General features: G+C 41.2%; 2 protein-coding genes across 8 annotated transcripts in view; one reads left to right on the top strand and one right to left on the bottom strand.

Annotated features, from left to right (window-relative positions):
• The first annotated feature begins 6,682 nt into the window (after positions 1–6,682).
• fam53b (family with sequence similarity 53 member B) overlaps positions 6,683–27,500 on the top strand; it is a 28,838-nt gene continuing 8,020 nt past the window's right edge. Inside the window, exons 1-3 of one of the 3 annotated variants that reach the window (XM_058405798.1) lie at positions 6,683–6,907; positions 22,695–22,922; positions 24,705–24,759. In XM_058405798.1, coding sequence (XP_058261781.1) covers positions 22,833–22,922; positions 24,705–24,759 — 145 coding nt within the window. In that variant the 5' untranslated portion in view covers positions 6,683–6,907; positions 22,695–22,832. The remainder of the gene's footprint in view (positions 6,908–22,694; positions 22,923–24,704; positions 24,760–27,500) is intronic. The other 2 variants (XM_058405797.1, XM_058405799.1) reach the window with 2 other exon arrangements.
• The window catches only part of lhpp (phospholysine phosphohistidine inorganic pyrophosphate phosphatase), a 61,831-nt gene continuing 54,802 nt past the window's right edge, over positions 20,472–27,500 (bottom strand). The window contains exons 7-8 of one of the 5 annotated variants that reach the window (XM_058405810.1): positions 20,841–20,868; positions 20,472–20,738 (exon numbers count right to left, since the gene is read on the bottom strand). In XM_058405810.1, coding sequence (XP_058261793.1) covers positions 20,846–20,868 — 23 coding nt within the window. In that variant the 3' untranslated portion in view covers positions 20,472–20,738; positions 20,841–20,845. Of the gene's footprint in view, positions 20,739–20,832; positions 20,869–27,500 lie in introns of all 5 variants that reach the window. The other 4 variants (XM_058405811.1, XM_058405803.1, XM_058405801.1 and 1 more) reach the window with 4 other exon arrangements.

The raw sequence follows: 27,500 nt of genomic DNA, 5'->3' as shown, positions 1-27,500 counted from the left end.
TGTGGTTTCAGATTTGCGTTCTCCTAGCGAACACAGAGGAGCGTGTTTTGTGTTTTTGAGGTGGAGTTTGCTCAGGCTAACAGCTGTGTTTACAGCATCTGTATACTGATACAGCTACGATACACGCCTGGCTAACGAGGCCGGCCCCGAGTCCATTAGAGCTCATTACTGGGTGAGACTGATCCCATGATAGTCTCAGTGTGCTGAACAACCCAACAGCACGCTATCCAAGACGCCTGCCAGAAGTCTGATGTCACTTCCTGAATTATTCGAGGCAGGAAAAAATAGAGAACCTCCACCGGAGCATGCTGCTGTCTGAGTCAAAAAGTACACAAATGACCTCTTTTAGCTTAATACTGTACAGGTTTAATAGTTTAATAACATAATATAGTGCTTTTTGTTTGTCTGCTGAGTTAAGAGCAAACAGTAAAATATAAAGTAATTTCAAGCAAGAACAATGTATTTCTTTTGACAAATTGCACCAAACAATAAAATCTATCTATTGAGTCAAACAATAATAGAAATTTTTTTCTGTCAACATAAAATTTTTAATTTCATAACTATGTGAAGAGGATATCAGAACTGAGAGGGAGAGAGGGAATTCTGGGTAACATCAATAATATATGTAATATTAATTTTAAGTTATAATAAAAAATTATTCCAATGTGGTTGTTACTGTCTTTCAGGTCTAATATATTTATGGTTGATGTCCAAAATGCTGGAAAATGTTACTATTTTATTTATTTAAGATACACTGTATCTGCAAAAGTATTGGGACACCCCTCCAGATCATTGAGTTCAGGTGTTGTGTTTCAGGGGTTGGACTCGGCCCCTTAGTTCCAGTGAAAGGAACTCTTAATGTTTCAGCTTCATACCAAGACATTTTGGACAATTTCATGCTCTTTGTGGGAACAGTTTGGGGACGACCCCTTCCTGTTCCAACATGACTGCACACCAGTGACCAAAGCAAGGTCCATAAAGACATGGATGAGTGAGTTTGGTGTGGAGGAACTTGACTGGCCTGCACAGAGTCCTGACCTCAACCCCAGAGAACACCTTTGGGATGAATTAGAGTGGAGACTGTGAGCCAGGCCGAAAATGGGACGTCTGTCTTTACATGCACATGAATGTAATATGGAGTTGTCCTGCCCTTTGCAGCTATAACAGCTTCAACTCTTCTGGGAAGGCTGTTCACAAGGTTTAGGAGTGTGTTTATGGGAATTTTTTTGACCATTCCTCAAGAAGCATGGTCATTTGTGAGGTCAGGCACTGATGTTATGATGACGAGAAGGCCTGGCTTGCAGTCTCCGCTCTAATTCATCTCAAAGGTGCTCTATGGGGTTGAGGTCAGGACTCTGTGCAAGCTGAAAAACAACACCTAAATTCAATGATTTGGAGGGGTGTCCCTAAACTTTTGCCAAAAACATGTACCTCTATATTTTTTGACAGTTTTCCGGACATGATGCAGCTAATTTCAGAGCTAAAAGAAAAATATAAAATATATTATGTTTTAAATAGATAAATGTGTGTCATTGTGGTCTGTCAGAACAGGAATCAGAATGACCATGAAGTGATTCGAAGACTGGACACGGCTTGGGAAATGCTTCCTGATTAATTTTTGTTTAATTTCGCTCTAGAATGTAAAGTTACGAATAATTTGCTAAGCAGTTAGCAGAATGTGTGTATCCTGTGCTTACGCATGGATTACTGCTTCACAGCAGATGTTTCGCCAGATTAACACACACGGTCAACAGGGCTGGGTCACTCACTTACACACACACACACACACACACTCAACAGGAGTCTTCACACTCCCAAGGCTATATCGGTGAGTCATCAGAAGGTTGTTTATAGTTACTGCTTGAACTGACCTTGATTACAATCTGATTATTGCTCAGTAAGCAAACCAGTGACTTGACTGACAGTCTGACCTACTTAACACACACACACACACACAGCGCATGGAAGCTTACACATGTAACCACGCTTCAGGTGCAGAAACCCATGTGAGGAGAACATGAGCGTGATAAACAGAAAGGTTTATGACGATTAAAACACTTCTACACATTTCTAACAGAGTGCTGTTGGATTCTCAAAGCTGAAAATATCCCTCAATAATCACTCAGCGTAAATAATGGGTTTATATGAAAGCACTGGTTCGATTTCTGTAGTAACAGCTCTTGAATAGGGATTCGTACGGCGGATGTACGTAATCTACGACAAATAGTAAACAAAATAAACGTTGGTGGAGCAGAAATCTGTTTATTTAACATGCATGGAAGGGAAGGAGTCTCTGAGATAACATTGAAAGATGCTGATATGATTTCAAAAGATTGCAATAGTTGGCGAATTGCTGTGGTAACTTTAATTATAGTGTAATTATAGAGTTATTTTATATTATATTATATATAATTATTTTCCTAGTGATTAAACACCACATCTGAGGTAAATGTTGATATATCTAAGGATTCTGTCTCATTTCTGCTGCCAGTACAACTTTACACTGTATAACAGACCAAACAACAACATGATAGAATGCTAAAATACTAACATGCTTTCATGTTGGTGTTCTACTACCTTCCGCTGTTTACCATGCTAGCAGTTAATGCTAACTGGAATTATAAAGTAATTATAGTTATATAGAGTCTTTTCCTATTGATTAAACAACACATCTGAGGTAAATGTTTTCTGAGGATCTTGTCTCATTTATGCTGATAATACACCTTTACAGTGTATAAAAATACACAATGATAGCATGCTAAACTATTAATCATAGTCATTACCTAGGATTCTCATGATTTACACACTAAACGTATTGAGTGGTCTGCTACCTTCAGTTGTTTACCATGCTAGCAATTGATGCTAATTGGAATTATAATGTGATTATAGTTACTTTAGAGTCTTTTCCTAGTGATTAAACACCAAACCTGAGGTAAATGTTGATATATTTGAGGATTTTGTCTAATTTCTGCTGCTAATACACCTTTACACTGTATAAATGAGACATAACAACCATATGACAGCATGCTAAATACCAGCATGCTAGTATCATGTGGGTGTTCTGCTACCTTCAGTTGTTTTTCATGCTAATTGGAATTATAACGTAATTATAGATACTTTAGAGTCCTTTCTTAGTGATTTAACAGCACCACTGAGGTTAATACATTAATATTTCTGAAGATTTCGTCTCATTGATGCTGCCAATACACATTTACAGTGTATAAAAGAGACATAACAATCACATGATAGCATGCTAAATTATTAATTATAGCCATTAGTCATCATCTGTTCTTTTTCAATGGTTTACCATGTAAGCATTTGATGCTAAATGTAATAATAATGTAAATATAGCTATCCAGAGCCTTTTCCTATTAATTTAACAACACCACTGAGGTACATGCTGATAGTCTCATTGATGCTGCCAATACACCTTTACACTGTACATGTACAACTCCATTATAGCTAACTAAATTATTAATAGGTGTACATATTTACCAGCTGCCTAGCAACGTACACAACACTGACCACAAGTTTTGTTTGACCACACACACACACACACACACACACACTATGTAGGTCACTGCTAAAGGCTCTTACACCCAAAAGAGGAACTCTGTAACTATTAAACATGTCATTTTAATTACACCATTTCCCCAGGATTCACACTTCCTCATACACTCCTCATGCTGCTGAACTCCATCTGAAGGCTTAACGTGTCACAGAAAACCTGATAGGTGTGACCAGAGCCCTGACACCCACAAATAAGCTCTGTTGTTCTCGCCGAACATGAACCCGGAGGTCGGTCCGTGCCCTCCTGAAACACCTTAAACCGATGGCTTACACGATACGTGACATGAACACCGGGCGGATCGGTTGACGTAATGCAGATTGGGTAACTGAAAAAAATCCCTCGTTCCTCTTTTCAGTTTCTCGTGTTGGTTGAGAAACGCATGGAAATCGAATTACTTAATTGAATTCTTCAGTCTGTGTTCAATTAGATTATAATATATATCCAGTAAGAGCCTCACTTTTGCTATTAATGCTATGTTCAGGTTTTATTATGTGACCTCCGTTGTTAAGAAGTGATTCCACAACCTGTTTTGTGATATTTCACTTCCAGGACAGTTTGGTATTGAATGTTGGTGTTTACTTTATTTATTATCTAGCTTCTGTACTCAACAGACATACTGTATTTCATACATGGTGCATATTTTTTAGCTATTATGTTGGCTTAGTGATTAGTGGTTAGCCCTGTTGCCTCACAGCAAGAAGGTCCTGGGTTCGAATCCCGGGTTGGAACAGGTAGGGGCCTTTCTGTGTGGAGTTTGCGTGTTCTCCTCGTGCCTGTGTGGGTTTACTCCAGGTACTCCGGTTTCCTCCCACAGTCCAAAAACATGTACATTAGGTTGACTGGTCATTCTAAATTGCCCATAGGAGTGAGTGTGAGTGTGTGTTTGGTTTCTGTCTATATGTGTGGCCCTGTGATGGACTGTCCAGTGTGTACCCCTGCCTTTCACCCAATGTGTGCTGCAATAGGTTCCAGCAGATCCCTGTGATCCTAATTAGGAATAAGGTGGGTATAGAAAATTGATGGATGTTTAAAATAATGGCTATTTAACAGCTACAAATTTGTTTGGAAAGTCAAAATTTGGAACAATTCGAGTTAACTTTGTTAACTTAAACACCATTTGCATAAAAACAGACAGAATTCCACTCACACACCCTCACATTTCGTTGTAAATAATGTACGTCAGACCAGATTGTCTGGCTAATGATAATGCACATAAAAATCGACCTGCTAAGTAACTAGCAAAGAAAATTTGACGCTTTGCACTTTGTTTTTTTTTTCTTTCTGGTATGTGGATTTCAACTGGATCTAGCCGCCAAAATAAACGGCGACGTAATCTACACAAAATATATTAACGTATTGAAATAATCAATGAGAGGGTGGTGTGATGGAGTGGTGTTCATGTTACCACCCTGACGTTGATTATTTTCCTAAAGCAGCACACCCCAAAGTGTTTATTCCTCTTTTACCAGAGAAATCTGGCAATATTTTTATCCACGTCATCTGTTTGTAGTCACATTTAATGTCACGGAAATTAGCTATCACACGTTACTCGCATTATAAACACTTCATTATAGCATTACAAACACTTCATTATAGCATTATAAACACTCTTCCTTCACCGCTCTTACCAAAATTGCAGGTTTCTGGCAAACAGTTGTGGTAAACCTCTGGCAAATTTGCCACACGTTCATATTTTCATATGCAAATAAGCTTTGTAGCAAAATTCTGGTGAAGTTTATGGTAAACCCTAGGGTAAACAATTTATTCAATAAGCTAAGTTGTCTCATATACATTAGTGCACAGTGAAATCCTTGCTTCACATTGGCCATCCTTGGGGGTTGGGGTCAGAGCACCAGGTAAGCCATGATACAGCACCCCTGGAGCAGGATGGGGTGGGTTAAGGGCCCAACGGTGGCAATTTGGCAGTGCTGGGGCCTGAACCCCGATCTTCCGGTCAACAACAACAACCCAGAGCCTTAGCCACTTGAGCTAGCACCACCCCAACATGTATATGTACTGTTATGTTGGAGATTCACATTTTTCGTGTTTCTTTTATCTCTTTCTTAACATGTTAATACGGCAAAGCACAATTTGTCATGTTATGGAGAAACCGCAAAACGTAAAGACATCCTGAAGCCATAAGAAAACCTCTGTCGCTAAGCACTGACACTGGAGACTCCTTCCATTAACGGTTAATAAACAGCTCTTTACAGAAAACTTAGCATTAGATTCGGTGGGGTTTTGAGCTACCAGAACGCAAAAGAAACATGTATATTTATTAAATGAACCAATTAAATGGTAAAGAAGTGTCCTGTTTGCAAACTTCTGGCTGTTTGCTAGTCATCTGAAGTAAAAAGAAGTACTTGTGTAAGAGAGAGAGAGAGAGAGACCTTTAATACACATTATTACACTATTATTCACTTTATACATTATATAGTTTTATGTATAAAACCATTTTTATTCATGTTCGTCGTCAGAAACATAATGCAATAGGGAACTGACTGAATTCAACATAACGGCCGTTATTTTTCAAATACTTCTCGCACGCGCACCCTCCACATATAAATGCGAATGGTCGCCGTGGCACGCGCATCTAAAATCTGAAAACTCAAAGAAAAAATTTGAAAACGATATTTTTAACGGGTATATATATATATATATATATATATATATATATATATATATATATATATATATATATTTATAAATATATTCTATAAATAGAAAGTACATTTAAAAAATATCCAGAGTAAAAAATAAATAAAAAAACATTATTAAAAAGCCGGGCTCAGAGTGCGACTCTAACTGCGTCACCTCATTTGTGTTAAAGTTTTTTTTTTCCCGGTGAGTTTGTACCATTCGAACAGGGTTAGTATGTTTGTTCTCTACGATCATTCTGTCAATAAACTATGACAACACGGACCATTTGTGTGTTTAACATATTATAATTCTAACTATCTGTATTATATTGTGCTGTATTGCCGTCTTATTTTGAAATAATTTGGAAACGGGACTACTTGATTAACAAACACACCCCTACATGGAGTAGCAAATGGTTTTGTCCGAGTCGCCACTTTGCACATTAGCGCTATGAGTCCAGTGTGTGTGTTGTGTGTGTGTGTGTGTGTGCGCGTTTAGTAGGAAACATGCAGCAGTAAGGAAACAGTGTGTGTGTTTGTGTGAATGTGTGTGTGTGCGCGCGTGTGTGTGTGTGTGTGTGAGAGAGTGTGTGTGAGGCTGGGTTTTTTTCCTCCTTTGTAACTTTTTTAGCATAGTATGCAGGTTGACTTTTTGGATGGTGTTCCTCCGTTAAGATCAGCTTTGAAAAGATGTTTGGTGAGTAACTTTTTAATTATTATTATTATTATTAATAATAATAATAATATTGTCTTAAAATTGCAGACAGGACAATCTAATTCTTGTTTTTAATAATATCCGAACCACAATTAAGTACTTTAAATCCAATCTAAAAACATAATGTCAGCCGCTGGGGTGCTGTGATAACTTTTACTTGTGTCGTCACTGTGTTGTCCAAAAACCGCTCCAGCTCGAGGTGTAGTGCACTAGGTAGGGCGCGCAACCAGGCTAAGGGAGTGCGCATGCGTAGGGAAGGAGCAGCGATTTGAGACTCAGCCTTCATCCAGTGGTAGGCTAACTTGAACTAGCGTTTAGCCATTGTTTGCCAAGGCATGTTTTGGTCCTGGCTGTACAGTATACATCTGAGTGTCTGTGCTTTATTTTAATCATTTGACCTTTTAATAATGGATTTAATCATGATTTAAAGATTTACAGCAATGTTATTTAACCATGATCTTGTTAAATATACAAAAATAGAAAGTTTTAATCTGTGTAAATATGAATATATATGTAAGTACCATAAATATTAATTTCGACTTGTTAGTCCAGTTTATTTAGTTAAGTGTAAGATTTCTTATTAAAGTGCACCTTGTTCATGGTTGCATGTGTAAAAGTGTAAAAGGTGATTAAACACGTCCAGTTTGGTGACTTTTTACCTGAATCACAGAGCAGGAGAGTGAATTGAGGTCAGACATCACCTTTAAATCCATCTTAAAGCAGATTAGTCTTTGTTTAAACCTCTCGGAGAAGCCGGAGAAGTCCGGATCCTCTCGTAGGGGGCAGCAGGGACCACGCCGGGGCTAATGAGCAGGCCGTGCACGCATGGCAGAGCAGGCAACTTTCTTTTCTTGTCTGACCAGGATTTCCAACCTCGCATGCAAATCAACATCGATTATCCGTCTGGTTAGGGCTTCGGGATCCAGATTTTCATCTGTCTGGTATAAACTCTGTGTTATTACCACACACACACATACACACACACACCGTGTTTAAGTTTAGTAGAGAAGATGTAAAGAGCAGCCCTGTGTCATGCTGTTACGGGAAAACAATCAACGAAGCGGAGTCACTTTAACTGTAATGAAGTGGTTTGTTCCGTGTACACCACAGAAAATTTGGCAATAATCAGCAACCCTGAATGTGCTGTTACTATGGAAACCGGAACAACGGCTATTGAGGAAATAAATCCTGACCAATCAGAATCCAGAATTCAACACATTAACGCTTATAACGATTAAGGAACGTCCGTGACAGCTGTCTGTTTATTAAAATATACAGTAAGAATTTTCTTTTATATCAAATTTCCATCACGTTTATTAAAAAAGTTAAAAAGAATTAAGGAGAGGTTAGTGAGTTAGTGATTGTGTGATTGTGACTCATTTCCTAAAAAACAATGCTGTTGAAGACGTGCTTGAGTAAGCCGAAGCTGTGAACCACACGGTTTCCCTGTTGAGCTCGGGAACGCCCGAGAGCCAATCAGATTCCAGCTTTTAAGATTCTGAATCTCACGAACAGAAAAGTGTCTCAGGATGGTCTGAGGATGGTGGGCGGAGTTCAGAGGCAGAGACTCTCTGGAACATGTCATTGTCAAGCTGCAAACTGCAGGCGTCTCAGTTTGATGATGTCACGATTGAGCTCGTGGTGATTCGAGGCCGTGTCGATCCGATGCCACATCCCGAACTCGGGAGTTAAAAAGACTTTCTGGAGGTGATTTCTTCTGGTTTTTCTAAGCACACTTTGGAAAATCTGACTTCTGGAGGCTTTAGTGGAACGCTTTTGTGTGTGTGTGTTCGGATAAAAAAATGTAAAGCAAGTTCCTGACGCAGCTCATTTGCATTTAGCGACACCCACAAAACTCCACATAAGGTCGAGCACACCGGCAGCTCAGAGTGCGAAATGAGTGAACAGAGTAAAGCCTGAAAAACAGAAGTGACGTTTATTTTGATGTAATATTATATTTGCCAATAAAAAACTATTTAATAATATTAAAATAATAACTATATTTTATAAGTGGGCACTAAATCTCCTTTTAGCGGAGGAGTTTCTTATAGCTTGTAGCTCGATTCAGACCGACCTCTCCTCCATTTATTTGTTTATTTATCTGTTTGTCATAATTGAATAATTTTAATTTTGTCTTAATTTCCAGGTTTGTCTTAGCTCGCTTTGTTTTATTTCATTTGCTTTTAATATTCTTTATTTAATGGCAGTAATATAGAACCACTAACACTAAGACGTTTCTTTTTAGTTTTTTTTAAGTCGTCTTATACGTAAATTTACACAACTTCAGAAGAAAGTGTCCTTAGATTACGTTTACGAGGTGTCACTCGAAATCCTGGTGTAAACTCTCGCAGGATGGATTTGCATGTAAATCCGGTCGAAAGGAAACGACTTTTTATGACATTTCAGTGTTATGTAGCTTATCGAGTAGCTAGCTCATTTTGTAGCTAGCTAGCTTATGAAGTGTAAAGTTAGACGTTATATTTAACGACTCGTTTTTTAACAACTTAAAAAATTGTCTTCTGATGATTTTTAAAATGGCCGCCGTTTTAACAGAACATGAACATTGGCTGAGAAATTGTCCTGATTGCTGCCTCACTTTTTTTTCCTGAGGAAAATTTTCTCAGAACGTTCCCATAAGTTGGTAAAACGGCAGAATTTGGCAACGAGCGCACACACAACAGGTTTGGCATCGAATGACCGCCACCCTTCAGAAACTCAAAGCCACCGACCGATTTCCTTTTCCTACTGGCACAACACCAAGTCACCTCCACATGCACGTTTACAGGAGTTTATTTTCCTCGACATTGTTTTCCACGGAGCCTGGCCGTGATTTATATACGCTCACAGTCACCTTACGTTTAAACAGTTTACAGTTTTATCACCGTTTTTGTACAAATATCTCTCCGACTTTACACTTCTAAGTGTAGTTACAGTAAGAGCGAGTCTTTCCTTAGTGATCGACCGACATTTCTGAGGTAAACGTTGTTATTCCGGAAGGTTCCAACGCATTTCTTCACTTAAGCACTCCTCAGCTACGCTCTAGCTAGCAGTAGTAAAGCGTCTTGTGGGATGCTTAGTAGCTTGTTGCCTAGCAACGGTGTTTTTTGAAGTGTGTGGTATGAAATGAATGGAAATTTATTTCATTTTAAACTATAAACCAACTGGAAAGAGATCCTTTTTTATCACCGTTATCTTAAAATCCTACAATGACAACATTAACACACAAGTGAGCGTGATGTGATGTTTACTTTTCGCATCGTAGCTACACCTCTGGATGAACCGTCTAATAAAATCAACACATCCGAGGTAAGCGTGGATGTTCCGGACGGTTCTGTGTCCGTATGATGCACTTCAGAAACTCTACTCCATTTGTGTGATTATTTTACTAACACAATGTTCGATGACAGGAATTCTGGGTTTTGTTGATTTTCAGCGCTCTTTGCCTTTTATGGAGTTTTGTGGGTGTGGCCTAATGTGCCTCGAATGCGCTTGGTCATTTAACGCTGACAGGAAATTTATTCGCAACTTGATAAACGAGTGTGTGTTGATGTTTGTTAGACTTTCAGACAAAGCAGTTGTGTTGATTTCTATATATATATATATATAATATAAGGAGTTCAGTGTGTGTGTGTGTGTGTGTGTGTGTGTGTGTGTATATAATCATAACCGATTATCGTAACGCCTCCATTGTAGACTTGCTGATGATTCACAGAAGCAGTGTATGCGATGTGGAGATTAAAGCGTTGAGACAGAAGTGAGTTATCAGACGGTCACACATGGCCGAGCGCAGCCTTATTAAGTTTCTGATATACTGTGAGGCCTTTGTACTCCGGAGGCTCCGGGAGGCCGCTTGCTAGCGCTCATGTCTCTGGTGTTTTACAGCCACCGCTTTGCCATTAACTAGGTCATTCTGTTTCCAGCACATGACCCCACCTAGACTGGAAGTTCCCCTGACCGTTCACTCTGTTTATTACCTCGAGGCTCCACATCTGGCCACATCTGCTCCGCTCCGAGTTTTTCTCGTTGTCGTCTGAGGATCGTGGTCTCGGACGAGTTCTGTGTGTGTGTGTGAAACTAGAGCTCCAGCTCGTTAGGCAGGGACGTATAAATACACACCCGGGGTTTGGACTAAAGACGTGTGTTTCGACAACTTAACGAGATCCTACAAAAATATTTGCCTCCAAGACAATGGATTTAATCCAGCCAAAAAAATCCTTGTCAAATTATCACCAGCAAGCTTTTGGCGGTTAGCCGTGTCGCTCTGCTAGTACTGGATACGCTACAGCTACAGAGGTTCACGCGTGAGCTGCTGAACTAGCAGAATTCTACCACATGGTTTGTAGTAAATATTTTTTCCACAGGTTTGTGTTTTAAGACATAGTTAGCTTTACAGATCTGGACAAAAGCTTTGCCTCCAGATCACAGGCTCCACCCACAGTGCAATTATAACCAATCAGATCACAGGTCCCACCCACAGTGCTACTATAACTAATCAGATCATAGGCTCCACCCATAGTGTGACTGTAAACAATCAGATTACAGGCTCCACCCACAGTGTGACTTTAAACAATCAGATCACAGGCTCCACCCATAATGCCACTATAAACAATCAGATCACAGGCTCCACCCATAATGCCACTATAAACAATCAGATCACAGGCTCCACCCACTGTGTCTGTGTAAACAATCAAATCACAGGCTCCACCCACAGTGCCACTATAACCAATCAGATCACAGGCTCCACCCACAGTGCCACTATAACCAATCAGATCACAGGCTCCACCCACAGTGCCACTATAACCAATCAGATCACAGGCTCCACCCACAGTGCCACTATAACCAATCAGATCACAGGCTCCACCCACAGTGCCACTATAACCAATCAGATCACAGGCTCCACCCACAGTGTCACTATAACCAATCAGATCACAGGCTCCACCCACAGTGCCACTATAACCAATCAGATCACAGGCTCCACCCACAGTGCCACTATAACCAATCAGATCACAGGCTCCACCCACAGTGCCACTATAACCAATCAGATCACAGTTTCTAAAGCTGATGCAAACACAAGGAATGAACTCTCAGGTCCCATAGTGCAGGGCTCTTGCACGTTGCCATGGAAACAAAACATCATTCACTCTAAGGTCAGGAGATCAGGAGTTTGTATCCCAATGTGCTTTGAGTGGGAGGGGCATACTTTCTCTTCCCTGTCAATCACAGTGACGCTAGCCAGTCACGTGCGTCTGTAAGCTCTTGTGTGAAATGATGAACGATGGAGATGACGAGGCGATCAGATTTGTCTGTAATCGGACATCTTGTAATTATCGTCACTTCCTGTAACACCAGCGCTAATGCTAATGGATTAGCCTCGAGTGTGATGAGTGGTGGATCTCATGAGCTGGTTTTCACACGCCATGAGGTTGTGGCTTTCGTCATGTTGGCGCTCTCGCCGCATGTGAGTAACGCCATTGGTTGAAGTTTGCAGTTTGGTAAGTTTGGCTCTGAGGTGAAAAAGCGAGTGTTAAACGAGTGTAACGCTGTGATCACTTCAGAGGTACGAGTGTGTGGACTCAGAACATCATGATCAACACATCCTGAAGATGAGAAAAGAAACACAACCCTCACTTTGTTTTAGTTTTTTCTCTGTTGTCATTCTCTCTCTCTCTCTCTCTCTCATACTTTTTCTCATTCTTCATTCTCCCGCATGTCTGTCTCTCATTCTTCGTCCTCCCCCGCCCACAGACGTCTCGCTTTCTGTTTTTGTCTCTCTTGTTTTGTCATCTCTCTCTCTCTATCACTCTCTCTCTCTCTTGTTCTTTACTTTCTCTCTTGTTCTTTTTTGTCATCCCCCATCTCTCTCTCTCTTGTTCTTTACTCTCTCTCTTGTTCTTTTTTGTCATCCCCCATCTTTCTTTCTCTCTCTCTCTGCCCTGTATTTGCTCTCTTAGTTTCCATATGATCTTATGTTACACAGAATCTGCACACAAGCAGGGTTTTATAAGTGTGTGTGTGTCGGTCTGTATGTGTCCATGTGTGTGTATGTGTGTTTGTGTACATGTGTGTATGACTTTGTGTCTGTGGTTGTGTGTCTGTGGTTGTGTGTCTGTGGTTGTGTGTCTGTGGTTGTGTGTGTCTGGTTGTGTGTTTGTGTGTTTGTGTGTCTGGTTGTGTCTGGTTGTGTGTCAGTATGTGTGTCTGTGTTTGTGTGTCTGTGTTTGTGTGTCTGGTTGTGTGTCTGTGGTTGTGTGTCTGTGGTTGTGTGTCTGTGGTTGTGTGGTTGTGTGTCTGTGGTTGTGTGTTTGTTTGTCTGGTTGTGTCAGTGTGTGTGTGTGTCTGTGGTTGTGTGTCTGTGGTTGTGTGTCTGTGGTTGTGTGTCTGTGGTTGTGTGGTTGTGTGTCTGTGGTTGTGTGGTTGTGTGTCTGTGGTTGTGTGTTTGTTTGTCTGGTTGTGTCAGTGTGTGTCTGTGGTTGTGTGTCTGTGGTTGTGTGTCTGTGGTTGTGTGTCTGTGGTTGTGTGTCTGTGTCTGTGGTTGTGTGTCTGTGGTTGTGTGTTTGTGTCTGTGGTTGTGTGTCAGTGTGTGTCTGTGGTTGTGTGTTTGTGTGTCTGGTTGTGTCAGTGTGTGTGTGTCTGTGGTTGTGTGTCAGTATGTGTGTCTGTGGTTGTGTGTCAGTATGTGTGTCTGTGGTTGTGTGTCAGTATGTGTGTCTGTGGTTGTGTGTCAGTATGTGTGTCTGTGGTTGTGTGTCAGTATGTGTGTCTGTGGTTGTGTGTCTGGTTGTGTCAGTGTGTGTGTGTGTCTGTGGTTGTGTCAGTATGTGTGTCAGTGGGTGTGTGTCAGTGGGTGTGTGTCAGTGGTTGTGTGTCAGTGGTTGTGTGTCAGTGGTTGTGTGTCTGTGGTTGTGTGTCTGTGGTTGTGTGTCAGTGTGTGTGTCTGTGGTTGTGTGTGTGTTTTTGCAGAGTACTGTTTAGCTGTTTTGTTCTCCAGGTACAGTGAATGTGTTTAGCATACACACACAAAAGCCTTGAGCAGAGAGAGAGAGAGAGAGAGAGAGAGAGAGAGAGAGTCTGTAGTGAGTTTTAAATGAAATGGCTTGTCCTTTCTGAAGAAAAAGTGTGTGTGTGTGTGTGTGATGGCGAGGTCTTTTGTATGTATGCTAAACACATGGGGCAGCTGTGTGTGTTTTCTGAAAGCTGTGTGTTTGGTGTTGCCCTCGAGTGCTGTGTGAACTGACAGGTTTGCACTCGTCCCCGTGACCGAGTTCATCCCTCGTCCAGCAGCACACGGCCACATACACACTTATTAACGCAAAATAAAAGTTTACACACACAACGGCCGTGTGTGCAAGAGAGCACTAACCACACACTTATCTCTAATGCTGTAAAACGTGATTGGCTTCAGCTGACAGAAGACAGGAAGTCCCGCCCACTCCGATGGAAAAACTGACGAGAAGCTATCCTTCCTCTGAATGTTACTGACCGCTGACACTGGAGACTCCTTCCATCAACACTTCAGAAACACATCTCTCCAATCACAGGGTCCACCCACAGTGTCACTGTAAATGATCAGATAACAGGCTCCACCCACAGTGTCACTGTAAATGATCAGATAACAGGCTCCACCCACAGTGTCACTGTAAATGATCAGATTACAGGCTCAACCCACTGTGCTACTATAACTAATCAGATCACAGGCTCCACCTCCTGTCTGTGAAAATAATCAAATTACAGGCTCCACCCACTGTGCTACTATAACTAATCGGATCACAGGCTCCGCCTCGTGTGTCTATGTAATCAGTCAGATGGCAGGCTCCACCTCCCTGTGTCTGTGTAACCAATCAGATCACAGGCTCCACCTCCTGTCTGTGTAATCAATCAGATGGTAGGCTCCACCTCCCTGTGTCTCTGTAACCAATCAGATCACAGGCTCCACCCACAGTGCCATTGTAACCAATCAAATCACAGGCTCCACCCACTGTGTGTCATTCACTCTAGGGTCAGGAAATCAGGAGTTTGAATCCCAACGTGGGAGGGGCATACTTTCTCTTCCCTGTCAATTACATTGACTCTAACCAATCACGTTTGTCTGTAAGCTCTTGTGTGAAATGATGAACGATGGAGATGTCGAGGCGATCAGATTTGTCTGTAATCGGACATCTTGTAATTATTTGGCTTCAGCTGACAGAAGGCAGGAAGTGCCACCCACTCAGACGTAAAAGCTGACGAGAAGCTATCGATAATCAGAACCTTCCTCTGACCGTTACTGACCGCTGACACTGGAGACTCCTTCCATCAACACTACAGAAACTCATTTCTCGCTGGGGTTTCACGTCCTGCACGAGGGTTTAAGTGCTGTGGTGTGAGAGGTGTTCGTGGTCGGAGTAAACCGTGATGCAGTGAGTGTGTGTTTCAGTCTGTCCCAAAGTTTCGATGGAGGCCTGAAGAGATGTAGCTGGAAATGCAGCTAATGACACATCTGCTCTGTTTCTGTCTCTCTGAACTGATTCTGGTTAGTGATTTATGACCACAGCAGCTGAGACGCTGCAGGACGACTGCGTTACCCTGCGAGAGCTGAGAGCAGAGCTGCGAGAGTCGAGTGCACCTGCAGCGCTGCTCCCAGCAACAACACCACAAAATGAGAGACATTGAGAGAGGGGGGGGGGGATGGAGACTGAGAGAGAGATACTGGGGGGACGGGGAGAAGGAGAGAGAGCCTGAGAGAGGGAAGACTGGAGAGAGAGACACTAGAGGGGCCTGAGAAGGAGAGGGAGAGAAAGAGAGAATGGTGTGGACTGGGGGAGAGAGATGCACAAAGAGAGAGAGAGAGTGATCTGTTTCCACACCATCATCAGCTGTAACTCCTCTGATTGTTTGTCTCCTGATTTTTATCTAATTTTTATCGTTTATTCCTCTGAACTGAAACCTGTTCATACACAACCTCCAGCTGCTCCCTCTGATCATTCTGTGTGTGTGTGTGTGTGTGTGTGTGTGTGTGAGAAGCCTCGTGGCTATGGGACAGACTTGTAAAAAAACAGAGGCGGGGCTTAATTTCTCTCCAAAGCATGAAATTCCTCCTGGTAGTCAGAGAGGCTGTGTGTGTGTGTGTGTGTGTGTGTGTGTGTGTGATGTCATAACTGCGTGACAGCCGGGATTCTGCTGTAGCTCATGTTGAGGTTTGTGTTTATCGCTGAAGTTGTCATCTTTACGACTGTAATAAACAGCTGCAGAACTGTCATCACCACACTTCTCCAACGTGGCACAGAAATGTTTAGGTGTTTTCCAAGCAGTTTTTCACGGAAATGTAGCTGATCAACTAGAAGGTCAGTGTGTGGTTTCTTGGTGTGAAGTCAGTCAAAAGCTAACTGACCAAACGAATGCTAACTAACTGAACGAAAGCTAAGCCAGTAAGCCAAAATCGCTCTAGCGAGCAAAGGTTGCTCTAGAGAGCAAAAGCTATTGTAAGGGAAATCTGATCAAGCAACAAGCGAGAGCTGATCAAGCGAATGAAACCTGACCAACCAAATGAAAGCTAGCCAATCAAATTACAGCTAGCGATGTGAAGCAGACCAAACGACTGAGACAACAAAACCAGACCTTGCTAAAGAAAGCTGACCTTCCAACAAAAACAAAAGCTGGTTACTCAATTAAATGCTAGCATCGCAAACCAGACCTGACCAATCAAAGGAGAGATGATCGAAAGAGCACAGGAGCTAGCCTAGCAAGCAAGTTAACTGGGTTTTGTAGCTTGTTTTGTTTAGTTGCTTAGTGTCTGTCAATCAAGCTGCTTATTAATATCAGGCCACACCCACTAGGCCAGCCTGATGTCCGTCTGAGCAGCATTGTGACTGAATAAACAGCATAACAGAGGTTTACTCCAGTACCGGGGTTTTTAAGGGATTTCCACAGCGAGACATTTAGTCTTTCAGGGAATTTCCTTACTGTGAGTTTTATTTTCAGTTTCATTAATGAAAGGAAGTTTAAAAGCAGGTGAAGGGAACAGGTGAAGGACTGTGTGGAATGCGTCATGTTAACACACTCACATGACTAATCGTGTTAGTGGCCCAGCTGATAAGTGTGTGTGTGTGTTTGAGAGATGTGTGTGTGTGTGACTGCTCCGTCGTTGCCTCTGGCTCAGATAAGCCGCGTAAACCTCCGTCCTCATCCTCTCTCTCTGTCCTCCGTCTTTCCCTTTCACTTGTTTTCGGAGGGACGCGGACCATCCGAAAATATCTCTGTTAAAGGGATGGAGCCGGCGCTGGAGGAAGTGTGGGGCTCAGAAGGCCACCTGTGAGTCACTTCTCCCTCACACTTCAGGACGCTTTCCTTCTGTTTCGTTTTTAGCTGGAACTTACAGCAGTGTCCAGGAAACTTCCTGGAAACCAGTGTCTCTTCTTCACCCAGTGAAACATGCCAGTGAGGTTATACAGAGCATAGACACTGCTGATACACCGCTTGACCAATCAGATTACAGCAGCGGGAAGTATTAGATGATCAATTCTACACATGTTCAGCGTTAAGCAATTTGTTATAGTTTGGTATAATATATATATATATATATATATATATATATATATATATATATATATATATATATATATATTAAATATATTTGTTATAAAAGTTAACATTATATATGATTAATATTTATATTACATAATAAAATAAATTAATTATATTCATTTATTTTAATTTAATAATTAAACTATTTATATTAAAAATTAAAAATAATCAAGGTCTTTAAAGTACTTAAAAAACTCCATTACTTTTTCTTAAATATTTCAAACTTTTAAAATAACTCAAAACTTTTTTAAAAGTAAGAAATTAAATTTAAAAATTCTGTTTTGCTACATTAAAAAATACTGTGTAAAGAAACTAAACTTTATAGAAGTAAAAAAAAAACTTTTCTACTTTATATATATATATATATATATATATATATATATATATATATATATATATATATATATATATATATATATATATATAAAATACAGTAATACAAAAAACGATTAAATAATAAATAAAATACTTCTTATTATAAATACTCACTTGTTAAATGTAATAAAAATTAAAGCTTATTTAAAAAAAAAAATTTTTAATTCTACCGCGAAACTTAAAGAATAATTTAAATATTTCTACTAATTTTTTTTTTTTTTACTTTTAATTCTTTAAAAAGAAATTAAATAATGCAACATTTACTTATTATGAAGAAAAATATAAATGCTACTTTTAATGCTAAAGAAATTTTTAAAACAGAGTTTTCTAATAATATAATTTTAGTTGATATGGTTGTGTGTGTGTCATTAGTCGTATAATGAAACTACAACAGAAATCTAGCTGTACAGATGGATGTTGTTTTAAATGTAATTTTTGGTCACGTGTAAAGACGTGTAAATTAGCTGAGTGAGAGATGAGGTGTGTGTTTGAAGGAAAGCTGTAAATTCAGAGTGTTCATGCCGGACCCCTCACCACCGCTGTCTTTAGTCCTGTCTGTTTACTCAGCCTGGGCTCCTGACAAAACCCCAGCACGTTCCTTTCCATCTGCTTTCCAAACGTGTTTTCTTTTTCTTTTTCTTTTTTTCCCCGCTCCCATTGTGGCTTTCCGCATGTAAAAGCTGAGCTCTGGCTTGTTCTCCCCGAGGCCCCGGCAGCGTCCTACGCCTTTCAGGTGGAACAAAGACCAACACGTGCATCGTCCTGGAGGCAAAACGTCTGTCGCTTACGGTTATTATACTGATCACGGGGATGAGTTTAACCACTGAACCAAAAAGGGGAGGAAAAAAAAAGAGAAAAGTCTGCTCCTGGGTCCTTCGCTTGTATCTGAGACCTCCTGGTGCTGCTGATGTCAGCAGAATGCTATCAGAACCACACATTCATCTGAATTTAGGCCGTAAAATAGTGCTGGATTAAACCTCTAAAAATTCAGAACTCTTAAACTGAGTTTGATGATTATGCAGAAAACTGGAAACGATGGAAAAAATTAAATTTCATTCAGTTCCGTTAGTTACATTTTAAATAGATAATATTTCACAAAAGTCTCTTGTGAAAACATCCGTAACGTACGTCGTCATACCTCCCACCGCTAACACTTAAATTGTTTCAGTGGAAAATTCCAGATATGTGCACCATGACACGCTAAGACATTCCTTCTGCAAGTCATCTTAAAGACTGGGTACGGCGTGATGAGTTTAGAAACTGGAGCCTTATCCCACAGATAATTGGAGATGAATTCAGAATCACTTTCAGGAGCACTTTGTTAAAACGTGTAATACAAGGACTTGGATTAAAACAGGTAATACTAGGGCTTGGATTAAAACGGGTAATACGAGGGCTTGGATTAAAACGGGTAATACGAGGGCTTGGATTAAAACGGGTAATACGAGGGCTTGGATTGAAACGGGTAATACGAGGGCTTGGATTAAAACGGGCAAAACTAGGGCTTGGATTAAAACGGGTAATACGAGGGCTTGGATTAAAACGGGTAATACGAGGGCTTGGATTAAAACGGGTAATACGAGGGCTTGGATTGAAACGGGTAATACGAGGGCTTGGATTAAAACGGGCAAAACTAGGGCTTGGATTGAAACGGGTAATATGAGGACTTGGATTGAAACGGGTAATACGAGGACCTGGATTGAAACGGGTAACACGAGGACTTGGATTGAAACGGGTAACACGAGGACTTGGATTGAAACGGGTAACACGAGGACCTGGATTGAAACGGGTAACACGAGGACTTGGATTGAAACGGGTAACACGAGGACTTGGATTGAAACGGGTAACACGAGGACTTGGATTGAAACGGGTAACACGAGGACTTGGATTGAAACGGGTAACACGAGGACTTGGATTGAAACGGGTAACACGAGGACCTGGATTGAAACGGGTAACACGAGGACCTGGATTGAAACGGGTAACACGAGGACCTGGATTGAAACGGGTAACACGAGGACCTGGATTGAAACGGGTAACACGAGGACCTGGATTGAAACGGGTAACACGAGGACCTGGATTGAAACGGGTAACACGAGGACCTGGATTGAAACGGGTAACACGAGGACCTGGATTGAAACGGGTAACACGAGGACCTGGATTGAAACGGGTAACACGAGGACCTGGATTGAAACGGGTAACACGAGGACCTGGATTGAAACGGGTAACACGAGGACCTGGATTGAAACGGGTAACACGAGGACCTGGATTGAAACGGGTAACACGAGGACCTGGATTGAAACGGGTAACACGAGGACTTGGATTGAAACGGGTAACACGAGGACTTGGATTGAAACGGGTAACACGAGGATTTTGATTAAAACGTGTAATATGAGGACTTTGTTTTGATTTTGGGTTTATTAGATCTACAACACCATGGAACTCTTGGTTCTGATTGGCCAGAATGTGTTGATTATCTTAGTGGGTTCTTATGAATGCGCTATATGATAAGTTCTTGTATGTTATAGTTTCCATGGGGACAGCTCTTTCACAGCACAGATGCTCCACATATTTGTCGTTCTGTAAGGAGACCTTTATTTTTGTAACGTTCACAAAGAGTCTCCAGTGTCAGAACTTTGAGACAGATTCGTAGCAGTAACTAAAACTTGTAATACGAGGACTTTGATTTAAATGTGTAATATGAGGACTTTGGGGTTTTCCTCGTTGTGTCCATGCTGTGTCCATTTAGTTTCCTCCCTCTGGGTGAAGCGTGATTCAGACTGGGTGGTCAGTGTTCGGTGGTGGTTATCAGTGATGTATGTCCTCGGGCAGGAGACTGGAATGTTCCTGATTCCATGTTGCTGCAGGGGAAGATCTGCTGCTGACCAGGGTTAAAAAAATATTATAATAGCAGAATAATGACATCACTGAGATATCACAGCCATGTTTTTGTAACATTTCTGAAAAAAACTCACATAGATACCTGTTTTAGTCTTGTAGCGGTTTGAAACCTAAAAAAGCAAAACAGCAAAAAATGTTTGGCAAAGTTTTGTTGAATTATTTGTTAAATAAAAGCATCGACTATTCCGAAAGTGATGTCTGCCCTCTTTCACATACATAAGCTATCAGAGCCTGTGATTGGCCAGTTCTGCTGTGACTGACAGGAAAGAGCGTAAGTTGTGGCTCTATAGGTTTTCTTTAAAGAAACTCTGCTACACTTTGTTAGCATATCTGTACCTTGTGATGTGAATGTTTTCGAGTATTGTCATGTGATAGATTTTCTCATATTGCATTAATGCTTCAAAAAATCCAGTTTCATTCAAATGCTAACAAGTAGCTAGTTAAGCGTTAATGTGGAAACGTCTGAAATATGTCACGTTAGTATGTGTGAATGTTGCAGCTCAGTTTGACTTTCATTTGCTGACTTCTGCAAAAGCTAAAAGCTCAAAATCAAACATTTATTTAAAAGAAACTTTTATGTATATTTTTAAATAGTTAGTAAAATGCATGCTAACAATGAAAAACAATTCTAAAACACTTATATGATACAACCGGTATTTTAATTAACATGAGATAATATTTCTATTTTGTTATTTGTTAGTTTGATGCATTTTGAATCAGAGTTATTTTGTTCATTAGTTTAAAACAGAAATAGAACTGTCAAAGATTACTTAATCACTTATTCTCAAATATTTATCTAGGTGTAAATTTCAAAAGTCACAAACAGCCAGTATGGATCACTTCATTCCTGGTTATTTTCCTGATACGAATGTGATTGCTAGTCAGCATGTTTACATAGCTTTGCTGTAGCGGTTAATTATCCATTAAACTCTTACATCTACTATTTAGCTTTTGTGGTTTTTATTAGAAAACTCATTTATCGTTTGCCAAATTGATGTAACCGTGACCCTCCTGTATCACCTGCATGTATGTTTTTGCTGGAACGTATCAACACGAGCGTTTGTGATGTAATCAGGCCAGACGAGGCAAACGGCGGTCCCGGGAACAGCCGAGTGATTGTTCAGGAAGCTCTGGACGTACATGTGGCAGTAATCAGCGGCGGTTCAGCGTGAGGCCTGCTCACTTCACTTGAGGAGGAAAGGGTGTATGTTTTGATAAACACAGGGTCAGTGCTATTCCCAGCCCGTGTCCCGATGAGCTGATTACACGACTTGGCCTTAACCTCTGGACGATAAAGACAGATTAGATGAGCACCCAGGAGCATGGACTATCTGGGGGTATTCTGAGTTATAGCGAGGGTTCTTTTAGTTCACGCTAAGCAGTAGGTCTGGATCCTGACTTGGACCAAGGTTATTAGATCTACAACACAGTGTATTTGAATTCTTGGCTCTGATTGGCCAGAACGTGTTGATTATCTTAGTAGGTTCTTGCAAATGCACTATACAAACATTCAGATACATTAATAGTTTCCATGGCGACAGCTCTTTCAGAGTGGAAGTCCCACATTCTGTTTATAGCTGCTATAACAGGGACAGATGAGAACAGGAAGTAACTTTTTACTATGTTCGATAAACCCACTATAAAAAAATTTGCATTTTGTTCATTAAATAATAAAAAGTTGCAGGTTGAGAGGAATTAAACACTTTGGGATATGCTGTTAATGGAAAATAAAAACCTTGGTGGTGGTAACAGGAATCACACTTCACACCACCCAGGAACTGATTATTTTCCTCTAAAGGCGCTCCCTGCAGTGCTTTATGCCTCTCAAGAAGTCAACATTTAGCTCACAGCCTCTTGTCTGGTCCTTCTTTTGTTGTTTTTATGGCGGCGTGGGAAGCCCAGAGCTAAACCCGCATCTTTTCTTTTGTGTCCGCAGGGTCAAGAGGGCTCCTCGAGAAGAACATTCCAGAAGTAACAGGGGGCCAGATGGAAGCTTAAGCCAATCATCTACTGCCATGCGTGTCAAGATGGACGCTCGTAGATTTTCCACTCGTTGAAATGGGCTTTCGCAAAAATGTGTGTGGCCATGGTGATCATTCACACTAAAACACTGGAAAAGAAGGGTGTCGATGATGTAACCTCCAAAGAGTCGACCTTGGACTTGGTAAGAACCAAAGCCCTCCATCGCTAACGACCGTTTCTGTAATGACCCTCTGAGACCGCGTTGTACGCAGCTGACGTCTTCACTTCCCTCAGGGAATCGCTCTTCCTGTCGTGATTTCACAGGAACCAGCAGATATCATTACAAAAGGATTTTCACTAATGGACTTTACTTTCTTGGGAAGAACCACAGACACAGGAAGTGATGTCATACATTCAGTGGTGTTTTTGTAACAGCTTGCCGTGATTGCACTGTAATAAGCCTAATTGTTATCGGAATTGCAATTGTTATCGTCTTGTGACTGGAATTTTGGAAATCCTGATCACACACTGCTTTCGGCCCTCACTCCGGCTTTGGCACATCCTGGAAATCTCACAGACACTTTCCACACGCCAAAACCTGTGAATAAGGGTCACGCAGATGTCAAAAAACACGTCTGTGAAACGGCAAAGTAGCTGCGAGACAGAAACAGCTACGTCTCGCTGACATAAAGTAACTCTAAATTACAAAATCATATTTGCTGTCGAGCTAGTGAAGACCTGCAATCAAATCTGTTTAAAGCTTGAAAAAGTGCAGCAGTTCTATATTACACAATGTTTGTACAATTGTACGTTGATAAATTGAACAATTTTAATTAGAACTTTAAAAAGAACTTTCAAAGGAAAAGTATGGTGATGTGGTGCGTGCATTTCCATAGACACTATTAAATTCTAATTACGAAGTTTGAATAAAATCATAGAACTGCTGTCTCGGCATTACAGAAGTGACCTGAGCGCAGTGCGGTGTGTAAAATAGACGTAAAATTTGTCAGAAATAATGAGAAAAATCATCAACTCTTAACATGTTCTTCATTAGTTGTTTAATGTCATGCACAGTGACGTTGTCTAGCTAGCGAACATCAGCTAGCCATGTCAGCATTTGTTCTAAAATCATTGACAAACGTAACGCTGGAAACGGCGCTAATTACAGGATTCCAATTTATTAAAAACGCGTATTAAAAACTTTCACGTCTTTGATGAAAAACAGTCGAAAGCTTTGAGGTCACGCTGTAAATAAACACAAACTTAACATGGACCAAGGTTAATGTAGCTAGTCTTAATTAACGGTAGTAGGAAATACGCAGACGATATCAGCCAATAGGTTTGGAAGGGTTTAAGATGGGTTTGAGTGGAAATGACTAATCCCCAATCCCAGAGCTGCCATCACGCTTTGCTCAGATGTAAGACACTATTTTTGCACCTAATCTCCCCCCTCTAACCATGACCCTTTTAACCACAGCCAACATGAACCACCATTTCATCCAAAAACTACACATCAGGCCCGAGACCCAGCGAGCGTCTCGGCTGCTAGCTAGCATCTGCTTTCAGTGCACCAGTTTCCATGGGCTGAGAGTCGGCTGTGGTTAGCGTGAGCTCGTCATCGTTGGCTGTGAGCTTTTCAGAAGCTAACGGCGGGTGGGAGGCTTTGGTTTCCTGTCTTCATTGTGCACACACCATCACCACGCTGGAAGGGTTGTGCCTGCCGTTCCTAGCGCGGGGTATATCGTCTCATTTGTTCACGCCGTCTCCTTTTATGAGCTACAATTGGCGTTTCACAAGTTTTGACTCTTAAGGAAGCCGAGGTCAGAGGTCACGGTCGGCCATTGTGAGGTCCTTTTGGAGAATGTCAAAGTTTAAGGGTCGGGATTGATGGTTCAGGGGCAAGTCTTTGGATTTGACCAGACAACCTTCTGGCGTATTTTTAATAAACCTGTTTTTTTCTAAAATGGACGTTTTCTTTTTACAGCGTGAGCCGTCGACCATGAGCCAAGGAACCACCCTCTTCTCCTGCGGAATCATGGGTAAGTGGCGTAACCCATTCTGGACACTGTTTCTGGTGTTGTCCGTACTTGCTTTCTTTGGTCATTGCCCAACATCCCAGCCACTCAGCCTCAGCTCAGCGTCCTGATCGTGCGCTCCACAGCTGGACGGATGACTGGAACAGGATAGACGGGTACTTTTTCCACGTCTCTGAAAAGCCTGAAACAACACGTGAACACCTGGGCCTGCTCCGCTCTGTCACCTGATAGCGGTTAGCCTTAACGCCGCAATGTCGCAGATGTTTGACAGGGTTCTTCTGAGGTGAATACTTGCTTCAGAGGGAGGGATTAAACTTTCTGCCTGAAAGAAAGTTCTCCTCACAAACCTTTGTAAACCTTTCAAAATGAACTTAATCAACATTTATTAAACGTCTATGAATATATATATGTTTATATATTGCTAATAAGTCGAGGGGAATATAAATCAAGGAGCAGGTACTGACACAACGTTGACTAATGAGAGCTAGTTAACTAGCTGGTTAGCTAAGTTGGGATGGCAGGAGGATATGGGCGTGTCCAAATCCAAGTCTGTTAATGAATATTCATAGATCCTGGTGTGTAATTGGGTAATTTATTTTTACTGTATTGATTAAATCAGATATGAAAGTGAAATATGAGCATGTGGATGTGAAACACTAATAAACAACCCAATGTTCTTGTGCTAGCGTCTAGCCGGCGAGACGAGCTGAACGCCAGTGCATAACGGCATGCCCACGTCGGCGGGCGCTGTGGTGGGCGCTTATTGTTCTCCCAGCGTCCCCCAGCACAGGGGCAGTTTTGTTTCTGACTTCAGAAATATTCCCCCTCCGCCTCCCCCTCCTGTGCAGAGTTAAAAATGTGAAGCGCAAATTTCTTGCTTGATGTTAGCAAGGATTCAGGCGTGAGGAACTACCTTGTACTGGTGAACCATAATCTAGAGAACATCATGTCTCGGATCGTCAGTGAGGTCGTCCGCCAACAAGCCGTCTGTGGTTTATATGCAAAAAGAGAAACAGGAAGAAGCCTAACTTTTATCAGCAAAGCATTTCGTCTTAGCGTGAACGTTGCGCTGACGTTTTCCAGGTGCGGCACCGCTAACACAAGCCACCGCCTCGGTTTCTATACACACACACACACACACGAGTGTATCGCTAGAGTTTAGGGGGAAGCTTATATGTCTTCAGCTCTACAGATGTTGTGGTGTGTTACAGAGACCAGGCCTCCCTCCGGTCCTGGCAACCTTCCACCAATCAGACGCAGCTATTTCTGTCTCGCCGTTCGCCTCGCTTTCACTCACACAAACCCGGCCTGATTTCTCCAGACTCTTCCTTTTTTCAGTTCACCTCCCCGTGATCTGTTCTTTTTAATCACAAACCCCCAAATCTTCCAGATCGACACACATCCTGAAACGTTTATTAGTTTCATACACAACAAAAAAGTTTCTGAGCAAAAAGTAATATAGCGTCCCCTAATTTCTGTCAATTCTATATTTATTCTTGCGTTTTTAAATTTCCATTTCAGTTTCCATTCCCATTTCTATTTTTCACCTTCCTTCCGTTTCAGCTTTCCTAATTCTATTCATATTCTATTGTTTGTCTCCTCCTATTCCAATTCTAACCTTTTCTATTCTATTCTGTTCATATTTTAATTGTTTTCTTATTCCCACATATATTTCTATTCTGTTCTGTTCTGCCATACCTCATTCCTATGGCATATTTCTATTTTATTTCTGTTTCTGTAAATGTTTAATTATCGTTTTATTAGCGGATCACTTTGATTTGATAAAACTTTTTTTTATTAAAGCTTGTAATAAGACTTAATAAAGACTTAATAAAGCTGTCATAATCACAACATTGGATATCTGTTAGGAGTAAAGACCTCTCACCTGTAAAGGACACTAGAGATGGTGTGTAGTAACAGGTACACCACCTTTAGGGTGATGGGTGGTGGGTGTAGGGGTGGGATGGTTGATGGGCAGGTCTACTAGGTCAGGGTGTCCAATGATATCAAGAAAAACAGAAGTCCAAGATAGCTGCCTTCATGATAGTCCAGTGTTCAGCTGTTTTAAGGTTAGTTCATGTGTATAGATAACAGGAAGTTCCACCTAGCCAAACCATTTTACATGAACCACTCCGTGTGTCCGAACGATCTCGGCGCAAACTCTTATCAGCTTCAAATGGGCTTAGTGTCAGGACTTGTTCACCACACTCCTGGTTCCTGGTTTACTGTTTAAAGGGCGTTAACCTCGACATTAACGACAGCTCATAATCCATTAAACTCACTTTTATATTTATATATATTGGATATTTCTCTATTATTATGTGTTTCCATGGAGATGTGTGGTCTTACATGAAGATATGTAGCCTGTCGTCTAATCTATTCCATCTCACGCCTGCCGGCTAATGATTCAGATTTTCTGAAGAAGCTAAAACCTGGTCCACATGCACTAGGTGTAGCTCAGGTGATAAAAGTCAACAAGCTGAGACAAATATCTAAACCTGGAGTGAAACTCGCAGGTAATTATCACTCGTGAGCTGTGGAACTGTGAACTTTACACTGCTGAGATGATCTGGATGAAAAGCAAAGGTTGGAGTCCACATGCCTGAGGTGGATCCTCAACACAAACTCGGAGGAGAAATTGTAGTTAAATGGAAAGAAACAAGGAATTATTTACGGAGGCAGCCATCTTGTTGGCATCACTCAGGGCTGCAAACAGACCTGACCTGGTACTGGGTTACACAGGT

Source organism: Hemibagrus wyckioides, linkage group LG13, assembly GCF_019097595.1.
Source record: "Hemibagrus wyckioides isolate EC202008001 linkage group LG13, SWU_Hwy_1.0, whole genome shotgun sequence".
In the NCBI taxonomy this organism is placed as follows: Eukaryota; Metazoa; Chordata; class Actinopteri; order Siluriformes; family Bagridae; genus Hemibagrus; species Hemibagrus wyckioides.
This window is presented reverse-complemented; position numbering and strand designations above follow the sequence as displayed.